Source organism: Macrosteles quadrilineatus, unplaced genomic scaffold, assembly GCF_028750875.1.
Source record: "Macrosteles quadrilineatus isolate MER2022 unplaced genomic scaffold, UCM_ALF_1.0 Scaffold_9__3_contigs__length_116548681, whole genome shotgun sequence".
NCBI lineage: Eukaryota > Metazoa > Arthropoda > Insecta > Hemiptera > Cicadellidae > Macrosteles > Macrosteles quadrilineatus.
In genome coordinates this window covers 16,927,406-16,948,482 of record NW_026542602.1, presented here as the reverse complement: position 1 = coordinate 16,948,482, position 21,077 = coordinate 16,927,406, and the positions used below count along the sequence as shown (strand labels likewise).

The following is a 21,077-nucleotide window of genomic DNA, read 5'->3' as shown; positions in this document are numbered from 1 at the left end:
ATGTCCCCAGAGGCCAAAAACACCATTCGTTCAAATTTTTATATATGTATATATATATATATATATAGGTATATATATAGATTTATATATATATATATGTGTCCGTGAACACGATAACTTGAGTAATTTTTATCCGATTTTGACGAAATTTGGTTTGAAGGTGTAAGGCGGGATAAACTTGAATGAGTTCGCGATCCAGCATGATCGGACCATGGGAACAGGGTTTTATGGGGGGTTTTATGGGGTAAAAATTGGTTTTTCTCACTTTTTACCCTCAAAACACAAAATTTCCCAATTTTTCTCTAAACCTTCTTAAAGAGCTTAAAAAAACAAACAATTCAGTATATCAAAGTGTTTTTGTACGGTTATTGGTTACGGAGAAAACTAAAAAAATTGTAAATTTAAAATTCCCATGTTATTCTTATGGAGAATATTGTAAAATGTTGTAGTTTGCTTGTTTATGGATATATTTTGATCAAACTTGGCAAATTTATTTATTTTATAGTAAGCTATCAATATTTTACTAAAAACACACTACTTTATTAGTTTCCTTGTAGCAGCAAACCTAGGTACTCGTTAAACCTAATGTTATTTAAATAGATCAATTGAAAATCAATTCGGCCAAATGGAAATTCGCTTAGACGGCAGGTTTGCTGCGGCGGGGGTATTATTGGTTATAAGTTGTACCTGCATTTACTTCCACTGCCTCGACAAAATAGTCCTTCATAATTGAAATGTCCTCTTTCCTTTCATCAGTTAAAATGAATTTAACACTGACACAAGGGAATCCTTCTCTTCCAGTCCTTATCGCTATTTATCTTTATAAGTAATTGATTGAGTTTAAGATGCTGTTTCCAGAGCTTATGAGTTTTTTGTTTTCTTGTATGTAAGTATTTTATAAGCACAAATGCATCGCCAACTTGTTAAAATTTTGATTTGTTTACAATCTATAATAATTAGTGATGTGTCGATACTAAAACTTATCGATCCTCGATACCAATACCATTTCTTTTTTTAGTTTTACTAAATTTTCTGAATGGATTGGTTATGCAACACCAACATCTGTCTTTATATCCTTCCATAAAGTATTTTTGAGGTGATCTGGTGATTTTCAAGTAAAGAAAGAATGAATGCAGCAAAGAACAATTCTAAAGAGCCAATTTAAGATTAAACTCTTCTAAACACTTTAAATAACTGTCATATCAAAGGTAAATGAAGATCTAACAACGAAAAATCAAAAAGAATATGTTACCATAGCTAGAGGTGTGCCAGTATGATATTTTCAGTAAAATCAAACTCAAGGTAACATCGTGAGTCATCATAGTCGTCTTCTACGATCACAAAACATGCCCGTCTCCCGTAGCAGACATTATCATCGATTCCTGCGGTCACAGAAATGTCATCATCTTCTGCAATCGCAGTAAATTTCCGATCATACGATCTTCGCAGATTTTTCGGGTATTGGTATCGGAATAGACTGTTGGCGATCGATTCTCAAAACTGATACCTATGTCCAAGTATCGATGGTATTGAGAATCAACACATCCATACTAGTAATAATAATACTTGTTAGCCTGATGTCTTTGAAATAACTATCTTTTTTGGTTAGTTTTTATAAATTAGATATTGAAACTAAAATCTACCCTAGTAGAGCTCCTAAGCTAGAATTCACACTCTCCACCCTCTTTTCGCTATCCTTCAACAGTAGACAAAACAGTTACAAATATGCAACATCAGCATTTGTTACAATTTTTTAATAGTTAGAATCTAAAAATGTTTTTGTTTTTTTTGGAGGGTTTCAAAATGACATTTGAGTGTCAAAATTTAATCCTTGAAATATTTGGTAGATCCCATTCCTCTGCATTAATATGTCAATTGCGGATTTATTCACTTGTTTTGTTATTTATCAATTATCAATTATCAATTATTTAAGATGGGGACGCCACTATGTGCGTATTTTAACCCAAATATGAGTGAAGGATGAGTGTAGGATGAGTGGCGCGATCTTGTAGTCTTGTTAGTGACTAAGGCCGACATGTTCCTTAGACACAGCTGTTAATTAATAGCCCATACAGCTAATGGCAACTAAGGGACCTACAGTTTATAGTGGAATCCGAACCACATTTTTCCTTGTAATTTACGAATTGGTCTAATTATCAGGATAGTACTGCGGATAGTCGTAGTACTCACTAGTGCGGACGTTAATCCACACCAGTGAGCATCGCATCCACAGTGCATCCCTATAAATATCCACAATTCGTGACCTCCTAGTAGCTGGATTACAGGACGACGCCACCCGTCCCAGTCTTAAGACAATGTTAGTTAACAATCTTGTTAAGACAATGTTAGTTCTTTGACTACTAAGAAAATAAATTAATACAAACAATATCACTGTTTTGTATTGAACAACTAGCCTACATGTTTTATGTAGCAAGTTAATGATGATATTTAAATATATCAATATTTTTAACTTATGACAGGTAGGCCTAATGTAAAATCAATTTGTATGAATTTCATTTCATAAAACTAGACAATCTTTTGTAATAATAAACTTCACCTTAATTTACGTCTTTTATGGTAACAATTTGTGCTTTGTATCACTTAAGGCTAGTTCACACATGGCGATTTTACTCGCTGCAACTAGTCGCGTCTACTAATCTCTATGTGAGAACAAAAAGTAGCGGCAACTAGCAATCACCGGAGCGTAAAATTTCACTCGCGCAGTAAGTCGGACATGTTCAACTATTGTGGCGAGTAGCCAACCTTAAGAGTCACATGAGTCATGCAGAAATTGTATTATGAGGCACTCTAATAGGTATTGTAGTGATTTTAGGGAGTCTCCATTCGCCATATAGCCTACTTAACTTTCCAGTTTGGTTTTAATTGGAATCACTAGCTGATCATCATTTCTAATAACTCCTCAAACTTTAGAAATGTTAAGCTCATCATGTTTTCCTCCATCCGATCCCGAACCCTCTCACAGTTTTTATTCCTTACTTCATCTCCTAATTTCTCGCAAAGTACCTAGACATACACAAGCCACACATCTCAAAGTCTTATTCCCACATACGGCATTTTTTACAGCAGAAAATATAGTAACACACAAACGAATCGCCAAACCCTACTAGCCACGAAAACTCGCCATGTGTGAACTCAGATAATATTTTGCTGGTGAGTAGTATCTGTGACTATTGTGTGAACTAGCCTTAAGATTCAACGTTTCCATAAATTTCACTAAAGTATATGATTGTTTCACAGGAATACATCAGGGAGGTATAGAAACACATTGATACATAGGTAACGGAATGATAGGTATTTATTAACACATTTTATGTACATTGTCTCGCGAGTATTTACAGGTTACCACGCCGGTAGCATTACTTTGTAGGGCGTGTATAGATGCATACTACGTCCCAATCCACAATGATATTTTGTATTTGTGGCTCCTTACAACTAGATACGATCTGGAAAAACATCGATTGTCATTGAAAAATATGGAATTTATTAAGAGAAAGTGTTTGGTGCAAAAAAACCGTCACTCAAGTGCCAGTGTTAAATTTTTCATCCCGCACGCAAGCTCTAAGTAATAACCACTGTTCTCTCATCCGAAATATAGTCAAGTATTTTAGATTATTGTTACGCCAATTCTCTTTTTAAAAGCAGCCTACACCTTTATTAGTTCATATTAAAACTATTTGATTTATATATTGACTATATGATGGGACAATCCAAATAATTTTCAAGTAAATACAAAATAAGTCAAGTTTTGGTAAATAAGCTGCACAAGGCATTTCACCCATTCACACTCATCTTTCATTTGTACTTAGTTGTGCCGTTGGTTCAACACAGTGTCATAATGATAGGCTAGTAGTTAGTACCTCTGTGAAGGGTTGGATGAGGGAACGTTCTCCGGACTGAGCGCCACCAGAGGACTAGAGAGCGCTCGACTCAGCGGCCTTACAACATGAGACGCTCGGGGAGTAAAGGCAGAACCTGGAACAACAAACAGTGGTTGAGAGTTCAAAAAATCTTAATTAGAGAAACAGGACTTTTGTTTGATAGAGTCCACTCTGGCAACTGGTGTTTATGGATACTATAGATTAAGAGTATTTTATGTTTTTTTGTTCCTACGTGTTTCTCATTCAGGTAATCCTGCTATCCTAACAAAAATCCTTTCTAAATCCTAAGTGCTTCCTTCCTAAATGTTTTAAATGCCTGCAATATTACCAGATCAGCCGGGAATACTCAGTTGGAGGGGAATTGATATTCTAGCTTTGAGAACCATATTAACAATATACACTGTGCACATTTTAGAGGCAGGAAATTATCATCAAGTACCCCCTCCCCCCTTATCACCTACCAACCTTATCAGATACCCTGGCCTCATAACACTAACTGATCTTACGTTCTTAAGCTAAGCTAGTGTTAAAATTCATCAATGTTTTCATCATCACCTGTGTCGGTGTCAGGTGTAATTTGAAACAAAACACTAATTGATGCTGTTAATTATTGGTATCCTCAATGGCTAGAATAAACCTCAGTAAACAAAAATTGCTACTTTACGGCAAGGGAGAAATGTTTGGCTCCAACTACAGTTTTGGTGACTCACCTTCGCTGACTTGTAACGTGTGCCTCATCATCAAGTCCCTCTGTTGTTGCAGAAAACTCTCCCTCTCTCTCTGCTGGCGACAGATCTCACTCTCTCCCTCCATATCTGCCTTCTTGTCTTTCTCCGTCAGGTCTATAACCTGTAAACAATTCTAATTAATACAGTCATATCATTCATTCAACTGCTAATGAATTAGTCTCTGGGTGAGTGATTATAGTGCTTGCCTTTGAAACTGAAGGTTCAATCCTCGCCTGGATCAATTCTGAACTCAGATATGCCATTCGTCATTGGACGATTAATAAACAATGCTATTTAACAAAAGGTCCAATGTTTGCACCGTTTCCTTTGATCTACCTAAGACTTGTTCCTTGAACTGTGACATTTTTAATATCACATCAACTGTCTCAGGCTGATGCCACATGGGCGTTTTTTTCACGCATACATTCAGCATGAAAACACGCGAAAAATTAGAATAGCATTGAAACGAATAGGCACCCACTACTGCGGGAAAACACACTGCAAGTGGCATTCCCATTACATTTAATGCTGCTCATAGTTTTCACGTGTTTTCATGCTGATTTTGTGCATGAAAAAACAACCGTGTGACCGCAGTCTCAGTACATAACAAAAACTGAGGGAGAAAATATAGTTTTGGACTGTAGTGCACTGTTAGTGGTTCATTCAACTATGTTTTTTATGCTACAGTTGGTCCATATAAATGGTATGTTTATTTTAGTAGCCATAAGTCAATGCTATAAGTTCCTTTCTCAGGCAATCTAGCTGAGCTCAATTCCTTTATACTTGATGTTGATATTATTCCAACTACCTCAGTGAGATCCTCTCCCTCTGGAGCCTCGTCCAGCTGACTGCCACTGAGAGACTGAGCTCTGCTGCCTGCTCTCGTCAGAACTGTCTGTCTGATTTGCTGCAACAAAACACCCCTCATCCATAACCCCTTGTAATGCAAATTCAATTTGACACAATCATAACGGATCGTAATTAAATACTAATATGTAAAAACATGGACTTGAAAGGCAAACATAGCCCTAATCCAACTCTGAACCCCTGTCTAACTTTTAGTATTTATTTGTAATTATTAAACAAAATGAGTAAAAACTTACCAGTAAAACAAAGAGCTGAGGAGTTTTGAAACAAAAACAAAAAATACAATTTAGAAAATTTTACTTAACACCGAAGTTGAATAATTGAAGACAAAAATATACAACTTAAAGTTTAGCATTTAATCAAAATATTACACTAGCTTGTAGTTTGTTTAAGGTGTAATGAAAAAAATTAAATCCTTCGCAGACTTTAGATTTTAGATGGGCCAACATTTGTAAAAAATCCTCGAAACTAAATAATAAGAGTGGATGATTGAAAAACATCACAATTATTATAGTGGCTATCACATTTTTAGCACCAAACTAGTCTTTTATATCTTCAACTATTGAAAAAAGTAGGCATTCAAATTCACTGATTAAAGTTGTAGCCAGTCATAGAATATAAATTAGATACTTAAATTAATTGAGCCACTGGCAGATTGTGCTGGTCTCAATTACTTATTTCTGTCTAATATGACAACTTTGTATAATCAAAACAAACTGAGAGGACAACTTATTGTGAACTACAGCAGCTCAGTATTGAATACTGAGGAAGATAAGGAACATGGTCTACCTGTCGGAGCAGGTTGTGAGTGGTGATCTGATGGTGAGAAGGCGCCGGGTCCATGACTAGTCCAGCAGTCAACATGGGATGTCCCAAGGGCAGTGGCGCACTCTGTGTCCGTCCCAGGGGTCGGTGACCTTGCTTGTTGAGCCTAGCGTGTGCCACCTGTGTGTCTGTAATACCCGCGGAAGGATACAGAGAGTGAACACCCACACGAGACTGCTCCAATGACGCCATCTGCTTGTGTGTGTACGCTGCACTTCCGTACTCCGCTTCTATTACTGAAACAACACAAGCCTGATTGTATTTCGCCACTGCAGTGTGTTGCTTTCACCAACAAATAATTGTTACCTGAGTGGGGAAGAGTCCACTCAAGCACAAGAAACAAAATACTTGACAACTTAATTCAAACTAACAACTAACTCTGACTAATAACTACCTAGGCTGGCCCTTGAGCTCTGTGACTGTGTCATAGTTAGTTTGCTACAAGTGTTCTTATAATAACAGCAGGAAGTAGCCTTTTAATTTGCAATTCAAAATTAGGAAATAAAATAAAAAATAAACTTTTTCCATCACAGCACATTAGTTTTACTCTAGTTTAAAGTAACGATGTATATTTTATTCTACACTCATTTGGTGAAGTTCTAAATGCATCAAGGAATATAGCAAGAAAAATCTCAATTTTAAAACCTATATGTAACCTAGAGAAAAATGTTGACAGTAATTGGTTTAGAAAAAAAAATCCCAGTACAACACTAAATGATTTCTCAGCAAAACATTGACACACCGTATTAACAAGTCTAACAAACACTGATTGTTATACCTGGGAGGGTGGGGTAGAAGGGTAGGGTGCCGGACAACATTTGCCCAGTGAGAGGCATTCCAAGTCTAGCAGCAAACGCAGCTCTGACCTCTGCCTCCGACACTGGCGCCAGCTTGTTCTCCTGTAAATATATCATACCTTGTAAAGCTTTATTGGAGACTATGAAAATCCAGCAAATAGTTATAAAGTATAATAACTTAAGTAACTGACAGCAACCACAGAGAATTGAAAAGGTAAGACAGGAGACGTTCTTGAGCTGGTGGTGAGTTTGAGACATCACAGCACATAACATAAATGTATTGACTTTTAGATACTGAAGTAGACATCACATCTATATAGACTATCTATAGGCAAAATGTTACTAAAAAAAAATAACATAGGCTAGTTGGATTGAGGCACTCGTAGAGTGTGCTAGTCTAAAACCCAATGGTCACAATTAGATGTTACTACTGTGATAGCTGATGTCAGGAAAGATACTATAACAACTTTCAATAACATGTCCTTTCAGTTTAGTTTGGTACAAAAGTGGCGTAGGCAATCGATGATTTAGATCAACGTACTCAATCAGCAGCTGACCACAACTGAGGGATGTCTATACTCACATTAGGGGTAGAGGTGGGTGGTCGGCCAAGTGAGATGTTGGGCATGGAGGGGGAAGTGTAGAGGCCGGAGATGTCGTTCATGCTGCCAGGACTAGTGGACAGTTGACCATACTGGGTCTCTCCCTCCTGTGTATCAGCCACATACGTTACATAGCAAAGAGCTACTGAAGGTTTGCAAGAACTAAATAACTTAATCCTATGTTTTAAACGCAAAATGTGCAAGTAATCAAATGTGCTATTTATCACTTTGTGTATTAAAGACCTTCGATCTATATTGTGTAAAAATTGCTAAGCTGTCAAATGGTTCCATCAATGTTGTGTAAAAAAACATTAAGAATTTTGTAAAATCATAACATACTGAAATGAAATCACTCTGTTCAAAACTGTAACTTGTAGTCCATGTTGTATATTTCAGTATGATTCGCTTCACTGAAAAAAAATTACTCTGTCACCGTTTGTATGTTTATTTTATTTATTTTTTGTTTTTTGATGTATTTATATTTTTGCATTCTTAGTAGTTATAAATGTATATTTAGTCATCATTCCAATAATGTTTGACAACATAATCCTCAACCATAGGAAGAAGAAACTTTAAATAATAAATTATGGAGAGCTATGTACTAAACATTTCAAAAAAATATGAATCTTGAAAAAAGAGAACATACAAGAAAATATTGAGAATGAAAGAATAACTATGAATAAATTAAAATCAGAATCAACAATGAATAGACTCGGTGGTAAAATTATCCAATTAAATTTAGCCCAACCTAAGGTTTTCTTGCGCACAAGGAGATATTTATAGTTATAACCTTGGATGCCTAATTAACCTGGATGTTTAATTAAAATATCATTTTATATGTATTGATTTGGGGATATGACAGTACAAAATAACAAAAGTGACGGTGGTGAGTCTCACCTCTTGTATGGGAGTGTTGTGACCAGCAGAGGGTGACATCTGAGACACAGGGGGAGAGTTTGGTCCCGAGTCAGGGTTGCTGCTGGTCGACTCTGCAAACATAGTGGGTTGACCTTATAGTTTGCTTAGAATAAATTTTGATCTGCTATATTATATTATATTAAATATGATTTGATAAATTTTAAACCTGAATATTTCTTCCAACTAAAACATGTTTATAATATAAAATGGAAAACAAATAATATTTTTTTCACAGTAGAATTATCAATGTACAACATATAATGAATACACATCTGATGACACAATTATCAACAAAATTATCCAACATTTTACAATCAACAAAATTATTTGAAGCCTGAATTTTCATTCTAAATTTTGGCACCATCTCTTGTTTTACAAAATTCAAAACATTTCAGGTACAGATCATACTGGAATTAATTGTAAACATACATTGCTACGATGTTGTAGCAACTTCCTCCCGCTTTATTTGTTCTAACTAAAGAAGACTATAAATGAATTAAATCTATATATTTAATCTAGATAACATTTCTACTCTATTTCAAATTTACTAAACCTCCCATATAACAAATAACATTAATATTTTAGTACGAGGAATCCAATATGTGGCCACGAGTATGGCAATCATCATATGTAACCAAAAGGAAAAAAAATTCCCTAAGCACAGTTAAAAACCTTGGAATGAAAAAACCCAACTAAAACCCCAGAGACTCTCTGGAATTGCCAAAGGTTGGGAATCCAAATATGTAAAACACAGCACAAATGAAAGCTAGTTAGTAGGGTGCATGCAGGCGAGCGTACTTGCAAGATGAGCCCGGCGCTTGATAGGTCGATCCTTAGGACGGGCGATGGGGCTCGCGCGGCGCTCAATCACTCGTTGCTTCAGCCGCACTTTCAGTAGGTTGGGCTCGGAGGCTGTAAGAGGGGGAGGGGGAGTGTTAGAGTTAGCACGACATTCAACAAACGGCACACAACAAACACTACTGACTACGCAATCTCACTAGAGCCAAACTGTATGGATAGTTCATCTCCCATGAAGAAAACTACAAAAGCTACAGATAAAGATTTCCTGGGCACTTAACTGAAACATTTGTTATTGTTTTTTGTTACATTTACTCCCCAAAAAGCAATTTCATTTAAAAAAATAAGTTGTTTACAAATAGTGTTTAATTTACTATTGCCTTATTTCAAATGAACGAGAAAGATAAAACATTGAAAATTGAAAGTTTACCAAAGAAACAACAAAGAATACTGTATTGAAATCTTCAATTGATGTTATTGAAACATTCAACAAACTGTTTGCTCTTTCATCATTGTTCTTGTTCAGAAACAATTAATTTTTTTAAAGTGTAGTCTAACTTTTTTGGTTTGACTTGGACAAATTAGGAATATGAAAATATTGTTCAGTAAATTATTGTAGGGATAAAAGCAACTTTCAAAATTATTAGTAAAAATACCATTCAAACATGCATTTCTTTAGATTGTACTCCTGAAATCACCAAATTTAAATCTGCACTTTGATAGCTAAATTATATTAAGGAATACAAAATTCTTACTTCAAATTAGAGAGGAGCTTTTCACTTTTTTTGTGAGTGGCAAACAGCTATATCCAGTAGCTTAATAAAATTATTGCCTGATCTCAAAATAGATTTACTAATTTTGTTTTTATTGTTGACTAATCTTATTTTATTTGATCAATATTATCAGTTACTTTGTATTTCTTTACTTGGGACAGACAGAATTGGTTTGAATCTATTTCTTATAGTATCACTCCTTGATTTTGTTTAATAATAAAAGTTGAACTAGAAATAACATTTTGTAATTACCTTCGCATTATTTTAGCTAAGAATTAACCCCAAATACTTCTCAAACAAAGAAATATTTTATGTCAAAATTTTCCAAAAGGTGCTTCCGAAAAATTGTCCATTGTGTTTGCAGTTTAAATTAGTAAAACTCTCAGCGTGTTAAGGTAAAAAGTGATGTTAACAAACAGCAAAAATATTGATCAACTCACTACCACACATTGACTACAGTCTCTGTTGGTTTGGCGACGTACCTGTCTTTCTGAGTGGGAAGTCTTCATCGTACTTGCCCAGTAGACGATACGGCGAGGTAGTGCTGTTGGTAGCATTGGGCTCACCAGGTGTACCTTGTAATACCGACCTGAAGACATATCCTAATTTTAACATTGACTATTCAAGTAATCAGTAACAATTACCAAGAAAACAGACACTGGTTATCGTCATAAAATGAAAGGGCCTATAAAGAAATAGAACCAGTAACATGTGCAATAAGAAAGGAAAGAATCTCATTCTTTGGACATTAATTGCAGTCTCTAATATTCAGGATGAGCAGGGATTGTAGGAAAACTAATGAATAAAAACCAACATCAAGGGGGTTTCGGAAGTTAAATAAGATAATATCACATTCTCTGTTCTATGTTTACTTACTTTAAGTTGTAGTGCAGTTTGTAAGTATTTTAGCCCTTTAAGTTTTTTTCATTCTTATCTATTAATCCTTCATCAAGATTTTTTGGTCTATCACTACAACTTAAAGTAAGTGAACATAGAACAGGAAATGTGATTTCAGAAGAAAGAAAAATACGGATGAGAAAGTATAGGCCTACTGTAAAAGAAACAGAAAACAAGAGAAAAAGAGTATCTCTTCTCACTGAAATGAATTGAGTAGGCTAGTCCAATGTTTGCCATTACATGAAAATAAATAAAGGAGTAATAACGTTAGAGCAAATTTGGGACATCAGTGCCCAAGGAGCGTTCCACATATTCTGTAAGAGGTTCATTTGAAACATTTTTATGTTAAATGTACCTAGAAATTGGCTGCATAAGATTCTCCTGTGCTTAAAAATTCCCGTAATTATTGTTGAATAAGGTGCCTAAATGGTAGGTGACCTTCATGACAAATGTTATAAAAATAAGAAATTTTTTTTCATAAAAATTGTTTTGCAAGGATAGTGAATTCATGACAACCACCTGGATTGCCGTAGACTTTCATTTGTGGCTTTTTATGCCGTAAGAAACAATGTCTCAATTAATGCAATCAATAACATGCTAATTTATTTGTAATAAACATTTTCTAGTAAATAAAGAGTTCTGAGTGAGTTCTAAAAATACAATAGCAAAACGATTCATTGTTAACTATTTTACTGTAGTTGGTGAACAAATAATTAAATAGAATCAAAGTTTAAGCCCAAGTTGTGTGATCAAATGCATGTATCTTCTTCCACTCACACTTAAAAATTACTTTTTTTTAAGATTACTATCTTTGAGTGGTCTTACAGTAGTATAAATATTAGCTTCCACTATCTTTATTGTCCAACTTGTACAACTGGTGTAAATATTCACAATTGTTTTGCATGGCCAGGATTGATTTTTCAAAACCAGAAGACAGCCTTGTCATAGAAGTATATTTCACGACATCAACCACACAACTGACATAGTAAACCTTTATAGTTCCGCACAACAGTGTTGTACGTTGTTCATGAGATAGTAATTCAGTGTCATACCAGTTGCGGTAGGCTTGGCCGGAGGTAGGAATCGCTCCATTGGCTGCAGCAGCTTCCCGGTGTTTTTTGTTCAAAAGAAATCCCTGAAACATTTAATCCAGATTAACTTTCTAAACTGACTTGACCTTATATCCTTTAAGTACAGTAAAACCTCAATAACCTGACAATTTGTGGACCCAAAGGTTTTTGAGTTATCCCGAACATTGGAATTTTTAATAGGTGTAATAAATTAACACATAACAGACAAATTTTTACATATAAATGTATTACTTACATGAATATTTTTACATAGAAATGTTGAATATTAAACATTCAAAACAAAATGTTCTGACAAAATTGTGTTTTTTGTGGTGTCAGCGGTTAACTGTTGAGTTACCGAGTGTGTTCTTAGTAAGGTTTTACTATAACACCTTTCCAAGTGATTTAATATTTTCTATATTCGCAAATATTGAGACTGTGTACATGAACTTAAGTGCAAATGTACAAGTCATTATAAATATTTGAAAAGGGTACCTAGTATGGTTTTTCTTCTTTATTAATATTTCAATTAAAGTAAACTTTTAGAATTTTAACTTTCCTTTAATTTTAAATAAACTAACGCAGATGGGCATTTTCAATGTGTAAAATCATACTGCAATGTACGGAGAAAGTTTCACAACCCAAATCAAGAAATTATATCAATATACACTAAATTACTATACAAATATTTTTGTTACATAGAAGACCCCAATAAATAAAGACGGGAGAAACAAATTTAAAGACATAAAATAAAGTTGATACTTTTATTTTACTATGATTGTTTTGGATTTTAACACGTTCGCGGCGGCATGGGAGCGATCGTTCCCATACGGAACCCTAATGCCATCCTGGTGGGTGCGATCGCTCCCAAGCTGCAATGCAGTACGAAATGATTTATTTTTAAGCCAGGATTAGAGCTAGAAACTTGAAACCTCGCACAGCACTGCTCAATAGTATACTGTATTTTGTTGTGGTGTAGGTTGGTAGTAAATTTCCCCGTAAAATCCCCGTCTGGCAATCTCAAAATTCTACTTTTGTCCCGTCTTTTTCCCTCCATTTGGCAATACAATTCCAATGGGACTGGTTATGTTACAATCAGTGCTGCTATATGTTGGTCTTTAGCGAACTACGTCGACTCTCGTTGTAAAGCAGGACATCCTCGCACGTTATTTGCTATTTGTCAGACCGAAATTGAAAAGCCAATCACACGCGGCAATCGGGTTTGTTCGATGCTGAGGGCTGCGCCGCACCTGGGATGCGCCCGCCATTTGACGTGCCGCCGCGAACGTGTTAAAATAATATTGACGAGATTGTAAATTAAATAAAGTAAAAAAAAAAGATTTTGTAAATGCAAAAATTTGTAATTAACAGTAAAAAACTACATGTTTTCATGACTATAAGTACATGAGGTTGATTAGTTACTCCATGACATCAATGTTTAATGTTAAATAAATTACCCGTAGTGTTTACACAGGTGCTACTTACATCACAAGTTAACACATGTTGCTATAGCTATGCAACTGTGGATCTGCGAATATTAACTCCACTTTTCCTTATTGAAAACCTATTCTTACCCCAATATGTTAGGGGTTTGTTTTTTTTTTTTTTTAACTTGGACACTTTTATACTGATTTAATTATTTTAGTGGCTTTTATACTACTGTACAAAACTAATGCTTCTTAATGCAAAAGTTTCACAATAATCAAACCACGAACCGCTTTTTAAGTTTTACATATCTTCATTAACTTCAGCATTTAACATTTTTAATCATTTAATATTCTATCTAAGGCTAGCTTTTCATCCATTTTTTTTCGACGAGCAGAGAATTTTTTTACAGTATAAAATACAGCATCAATGATCAACAAGCCCACATTTTGTCAAATATTTGACTATTTAGTCTATGATTGAAGTAACAGTAGTAATAAATCATCGTTTTATGAAAATCTCTTTGGTTTGATTCAATAGCTGTGAAGCAAGAACAATGTTGTTAACTTTACAGAAATGTAAAAAATAACAATATAATGAAACATCAATTTTTTTATTTTTATATTCCTACAAGAATAGTAATGAATCATGTAAATGTTTCGGAACATAATTACTTTAGACACATAAATTATATATCACGTCTAAATACTATTAAATAACATTGAGTGCAGTCGGTAAGCTAAAAATAGCAACGCTAAAGTTTACATATATTGGACCAGATTGGGCGCATAAAACTATTAGTAAGCTAAAAATAGCAACGCTAAAGTTTACATATATTGGACCAGATTGGGCGCATAAAATTATTAGGCTAATAAAAAAATTATTTTAAGAAACTCTACTTCCCTTACTCAGTCTAATCATACCTAGCATAATTATAACAGTAATTTATAATTACTAAATTTTTAGCTTTTCTCAGCTAAAAATTCCAACGGTATATGACCAGTACATTGTAGAATGTATAATCTTGGTCAAAAACCAGTTACATAAAATGATTTTTTACAGAAATGTCCATTCTTTACAAAGATATGCCCGCAAATATAACTATATATAGATATTTTTTGTTTATATGTTACAAGATATAAACTTACCCGAGGCTCTAACATAATTTAACATTTTATAAAAAAAAAACCACATAGGATCCAAAACCCATTGGGGACCTAAGTAAGCACTATATTACTGGCTGGCCTGATCTTATTAAATTTCAGCAAAATCTAAAAACCTATAGGCCTAATAACACTCTTTGTTTTTTGACCAAATGTGGCTTAAGTTATATTTTTCTTAAACCTTATAAAATTCTCTATACCTTACAATGCTTTAACTTTTATATTTTTGAGTAGAATATTTATTTTTTTTTACATAGAAAACTTGAATAGAAAACTAATAACACAATTTTGTTGTTACAATTGTGACAGCTGACTAATCTAACACCCCGTCACTAGCAACGTAGTGAAACAGCTGCGAACAAAATAGGTCCGTATTACGCAATGAATATAAATGTTACGGTATAAAATAATTTACTTTAAATTGCCATTAAATTTGATGTTCTATATAGCCCTGAAAGTTATAATAAAGTACAAAAATAATTATAAATGTAAGTAAAAAAAAAAATAAAAATAACTATGTCGACATAACGAGATAACTCGTGATGGTGGTTTTGGGCCATCTTGAAGCCACAACGAGTATACTCGTAATAGGTTGCCAATGGGTTAAATCATTTACCACCATCACTTAAAAATGCTATGGACCAAAAACATTCCAGAAATAATATGAAAAATGTTTTATTAAAAAAAGTTGGTACTCTCTAGAAGTTTATTTCAAAAATAAATATAAAGATTGATGTACTTTAGTAGTTGCAGTTGCTGTAGAACACATTTTGTATAGTAGAAATTTTCTATTTTATTACACTATTCTTGTATGTATGTACAAAATGAATAACAAGATTTTGATTTGATAACATTTCCTGATTTTGCCACTTCATGAAATAAAATTATATTTAGAATATTATTTAAAAAACTAATAATTTTGTTAAATCATACGAAATTTAGAGATTTGAGGCGTAATTATTATTAAGAAAGAAGTTTTTAAGGGATATTTTGAAGGACAATTTTAGTCTAGTTTGAGAATGTAGATCATAAACGGTTATGATATTCTGATATATGATCGGTATATGATAAGTTTGACACCCTGGTAATAATTGAATGCGCCAACACAGGAGCTAGCTGGCACTGTGTGGAACCTAACTTCCTAAACAGTTGCCACTCAGAGGTCAATGTATTACTACTGACCACAATTATTTATCACGCTCAGCAACAGTGTGATATATTTGCAATACACGAACTTACATGCTCAATTGTGAGATTATCTTTTCATTCTAAAGCTTGTTGCCACATCAACATGGGGTATTACCTGCAGTTTCTGCTTAACCTCCGAGCTGGCCACTGCACTTTGCTCATGTTTCTCCTTCTTCTTGAGAGACTCCAATCTCTCCTTCTCTCTCTGCTCTCTCTGTTGATCTTCTAGGGCCTTCTGTTGCTCCCATAGCTCCTAGAACACGCATACACCTACAGCACACATCCGCGACAGATAACACAAGCTTTAAATGTTAAAGCTTTAACAATTTTAAATAGTGATGTAATAGTGAGTAAACTTTAGAGACAGCCTAAGGGGCGCAGTATACGTAAGTATACGTTGAGTCCCAATTATCCAACATGCCTTTTTATCCCTCCTTTTACTTTCTCCCCTAACATAATGTATGGAGAAATTATTGTTTTTACAATATCTAATACTGTGATGTTTGCTATTCCAGTGTGTGATACACAGTAGCAGATACATCAAGACCACCTAGTTTACCGCCCCCTTGTGTTCGGAAAATAATCACCAGACTTAAGGGTTTTGCATTTGACTATATTTTCAAAGTCTTAGTTCTGCATACCACACAGTTTTTCATGTCCCCTTACCTCTCTTATCTTAGTTGCGGTAAGAACAGACACCTATGGCTAAGTGGACATGTATTACTTCCATCTCACATTTGCAATTACAGTATTACAGAAGTGTTTTTTTACACTGTCAGATAATTGTGATGATGGATTCCAAATGTAACTAGTTACAGTTTGAGAAAAAAATTTATAATCCAAAGAATAAATTTTTTATGTGAAAATTTCTGGGAAAATTATAAATTTATGTTTGTAAAACATGTTTTAAACTGTGCTTACACAACATTTTTATATCAACTACCTATAACTTATAGATTACTAGCTGTAACCCGCGGGCTTTGCCCCGTTTAACTTCTTAATTTTCAAGATTATCTCGTTCGCATGGCTCAATCACGTCCTGGTTGAAGTTTGTTCGCTACGCTCACTCACCTTTAGGTTGGAGCTCGTTCGCTACGCTCACTCACCTTTAGGTTGGAGCTCGTTCGCTACGCTCACTTGCCTTCAGGTTAGCTCGTTCGCTACGCTAACTCGCCTCCAGGTTGAAGATAGTTCGCTACGCTCACTCACATTTTGGTTGCAAATTAGCTGTTGTCATGTAAAAGAAATAATAGTGCTGCACCCTGTTGGTATTCCTTGTAACTTTAATGCTATTGGACATCATAGAACAGAACCAACTTGTTTAATTGAAACAGCTGTTAAGATTTAATAATTCCATTTCTCATAAGGTTAACATGGGAAACTCCAGAGCCACTGGGGCGGAGCCCGAAAGGATTTTTAAAATAAGAATATGCCTATATGTTAATCGGGAATGTGAGCTATCATCATGCCAAATTTCAGCCCAATCCGACCAGTATTTTTCGCATTCACTTGTCACAAACATACATCCATACATCAATACATCCATACATCCAAACTTTCTCATTTATAATATTAGTAGGATTTATACACTTTAAGGTTAAACCAATTTTATGACAAAGACAAACATACAACTGATAAAACGTCAGAGACACTTTTACCTAAACTTGTTCTACATAACAATATTATAATGTCTCAGCTACTACTGTAGTTTCAATATTTATCAGCTTTCACTGATGTTGTGTCACTAGTTATTCCTGGAAGACTACCAGCCATGTGTCACAACATCATTTATTTTTACACTGCCTCCACTGGATAGCTTTCATATCCTATCAGACACTGGAAATTTACTTAACTTATTATTGTCATCAGCAACATACACAGGTAGAAAACAACTTACTTTTCAACTATATTACAAAACATCAGTACCTACATTTATCATTTGAAGTTTTTTTTTTCTTTAATGTGAACAATAATTAATGTATTGTGAATCTTTACAAAAAGAAAAAAATGGATAAACAATAGATATAGTTTAGTCAATCTAATTTGCGTATAGTCTGAAAGTGTCTATCAAAACCTTTTTTTATTTGCCATGTTATAAAATTGTAGGACCTATGCAATTCACTAACTAACAATGTTTGTAAAGAATTTAAACTTTTTAAACCATAAGTTTTATTTAATTTTGAAAAATTATTTCAACCATTAATGTAATAAAAATTACTGTTTCAAACTTTTGATACAGTTGTTAATTTTTAATTTGTAAATTTTTTGATTGAGTAGATGTACTGTTGAAAATGTTATAAGAAGGCATTTTGATCTTGAAATTAGAAGCCTTTCATAGGCCACACAATAAGCATTAAAATTTCTTCTGACTACAGTAATTTTTTTTCATACAATTAAAAATTCTTTGTTATTAACAAGCCTTGTTGATACATTTTGTTAGGGTTTTTTGTTGTAAAATGTGGACTGCAACTTAGTAAGATCAACATACAAATTGTTTATTGGGCACAGATTTTTTTATTCAGTCTGTACATTTTGAATGGAATTACGTTTCATCACTCATTAAAACCCTTTCACTTGGAAATGTTGACGTATTGGCACTTGTCATGTTACCTTGAGGTGATGTCTGAGTTGCTGCTCATGCTGCTCTGCCAACTGTTGCTGCTGCGCTTGGAAGTGCTGCAGCAGAATCTGCTGCTGTAACTGCTGCTGTTTCTTCAGCTGAAACAAACACCATTTATTGGTTAAGTTTGACTCAACAGAAAATTAATTTTGTTGAAGTATTGTGTCTATATACGCCAGCTGCATTTGTTAACATATATCCCTAGTCTTTTTACCATTTAATGTCGACCTGTTGTTGGAAAGCATCATTAATTGATAGCCCAAAGACAAATGTGATCTGTGTCTGGTAACGACCTCGCTTGGAATTATACCAGCAACCATCTGATTAGAAGGCAAGCACTATAACCACTCGGCTACACAGACAATTAGAAAAATCTGTTGTTACTGTACTTTAAAATTATGCCATCTGTATATGTTACTGTTAAGAAGCTTGTTCTATGAGTGTTTCTACTTCTACACATCAGCACAAATGATAGGATCAAAAACAAAAATGTTTACTTCTTAGAATTCAACTCATGATATCCGATGATGATGATGATGATCCAATGATGTCCAATCTAAGTTACTTAGACAATTCTACAAAAAAATCTACCAATGAAAACACAAATTACTGTTTGAAGCATATTGCCCACACAGTTTAAAAGTTTAAGAGTCTCATCTGTCTTGTATCTAAAAATACTCTTGAATGCCCTTGGGATTTTAACATTCCTACAGCTTACTTAGAAAACAACTTTATAATTGGCATTATTTGTCCCTGCAGACAAAACTGCTGCCTGAATCACAAACTAAAATAAAATTTCTATTTTTAGAAAGTAGGCTATTTCAAATATTCCAATGAGACATTTTATTAATAACCCTTATCTGTATTTTTAAAAAGTCAACAATTATTGTTTAAATGTTATTTTATATTTTGAAAGCATTGCAAAACAATTATAAGCTCAAAAATCAAATCTAAATTATTTAACAAAAATAGTTCCTTACAGTAATCATAAATGATTGCCAATGCCACATCAAATCTATTGATAATGATAACTACTGTGAAGTGGGGAAGAATGTTAACATATTCAACAAGCTCTGATTACACAACTCAATGAGTTTCTATTTACTTGGTTATCTTGAAGGTGTGTAGCTTTATTGTTCTGATAAGCTACTCTTTCTTCTTCTATTTTTAACTTTTACAATTCATAACAATCTTATCAGGAACTACAGACATTTCCCAAGTGCAAATGCAAACTGTTCTAAAATGGTATTCATTGTTTAGCTTAGAATTTACAACATATTTTGTCAAATCAAACCCTTTATGGGCAGTGACCTTTTACATGTATTGGACATTGTCAATAATTAGCCATTAAATTTTAGGATAAAATAAATCCTGTGTAGCAAAGAAAGTATTGCTAATACTTAAAATTGTTTAAGAAGTACCAGTGGAAGAGTGAGGTATGTAAACAACATACAAGCGAAGAAAACCGGTCAGTTTTTTGTCACTGAGCTAGAGTAACAAACCTAACAGTACAAGCATGTTTCTAAAACTAGACAACTAACTAGCGGTTGACCTCAACTGCTGGCTTCTTCTGACCTTTACATTCCCTTCATGTAAAATCTCTTTTGTTCTTGTTATATGTTGCATTCATAGAGGAAAAAGTCTGTATAAAACCAGATCTCATTAGAAAACTTAAAATTCCAAAATCATATATTACAAATGTACTATATTGATTAATTGCTTGTAGGTAAAATTTGGAAACATAACTATTAAAATTAAAATAATCTTGGGTTTTACTTTTAGTGGACTTAAAAAGGAATAATTAATGTTGAGTGGATATGAGCTACTAAAAAATGAAAATCATACATACATTTTTTACACACTTTTACAATCCGTGACTTAATTTTCTTTATCTAAAGCGCCCAAAATAATATCGGGGATTTTGCGAGTCCATCAAGTCTGATGGATCGATTTATCGGTTACTAGCCGAGCACTGTGCTAGGGCCGACTCTAATATTATCCGCACAAACATGGAACTAGATACTATACTCAATCTTCAATATACCATAGCGGTTCAATGGCCATGAACTTCGTTTCAACCCTATTTTAAAAATCATTTGATAAATAGATTCTAATTTTTTACTTCAAAGTTAAAAATAAAAGTCTGGTACTGAAAAAGGGAACAACTTTTTCAGTCCTTATATGAGAACCAAGAAGTGTTAATCAATTTGTTTAATGTTGTTATAAAAATTCCACATATTAAAAAGTTAAATTTTCTTGGATGAAATGTTTCTCTGGAAGGATGTATGATGTCAGAGTATAATAGCTGCCCCAAGAGATAAACAGTTTAACTAGAATAAAAACGATAACTTTTTGTACAAAACCCAACATTCTGATCCTGAAACCAATAAAAACGTGTAGTTCACAATTTTATGTCAATCTTTACACCAATAATTTTAATGCAACTCAAAAACTGAAGCCAGCAGCAGAGTACTGAGCTGTTTGGAGGTACTTGAGTATTTTTAATC

At 33.9% G+C, this 21,077-nt stretch overlaps 1 protein-coding gene across 7 annotated transcripts in view; it reads right to left on the bottom strand.

The window, feature by feature from the left end:
* The window catches only part of LOC129002097 (histone deacetylase 4-like), a 130,162-nt gene that overhangs the window by 12,849 nt on the left and 96,236 nt on the right, over positions 1-21,077 (bottom strand). For 5 of the 7 annotated variants that reach the window (XM_054429640.1, XM_054429641.1, XM_054429642.1 and 2 more), the window contains 12 exons: positions 18,561-18,668; positions 16,066-16,203; positions 12,157-12,239; positions 10,690-10,796; positions 9,435-9,548; positions 8,616-8,707; positions 7,700-7,825; positions 7,098-7,218; positions 6,284-6,555; positions 5,436-5,534; positions 4,610-4,748; positions 3,879-3,993 (listed from right to left, as the gene is read on the bottom strand). In XM_054429640.1, the coding sequence (XP_054285615.1) occupies positions 3,879-3,993; positions 4,610-4,748; positions 5,436-5,534; positions 6,284-6,555; positions 7,098-7,218; positions 7,700-7,825; positions 8,616-8,707; positions 9,435-9,548; positions 10,690-10,796; positions 12,157-12,239; positions 16,066-16,203; positions 18,561-18,668 (1,514 nt within the window). The remainder of the gene's footprint in view (positions 1-3,878; positions 3,994-4,609; positions 4,749-5,435; positions 5,535-6,283; positions 6,556-7,097; positions 7,219-7,699; positions 7,826-8,615; positions 8,708-9,434; positions 9,549-10,689; positions 10,797-12,156; positions 12,240-16,065; positions 16,204-18,560; positions 18,669-21,077) is intronic. The other 2 variants (XM_054429643.1, XM_054429646.1) reach the window with 2 other exon arrangements.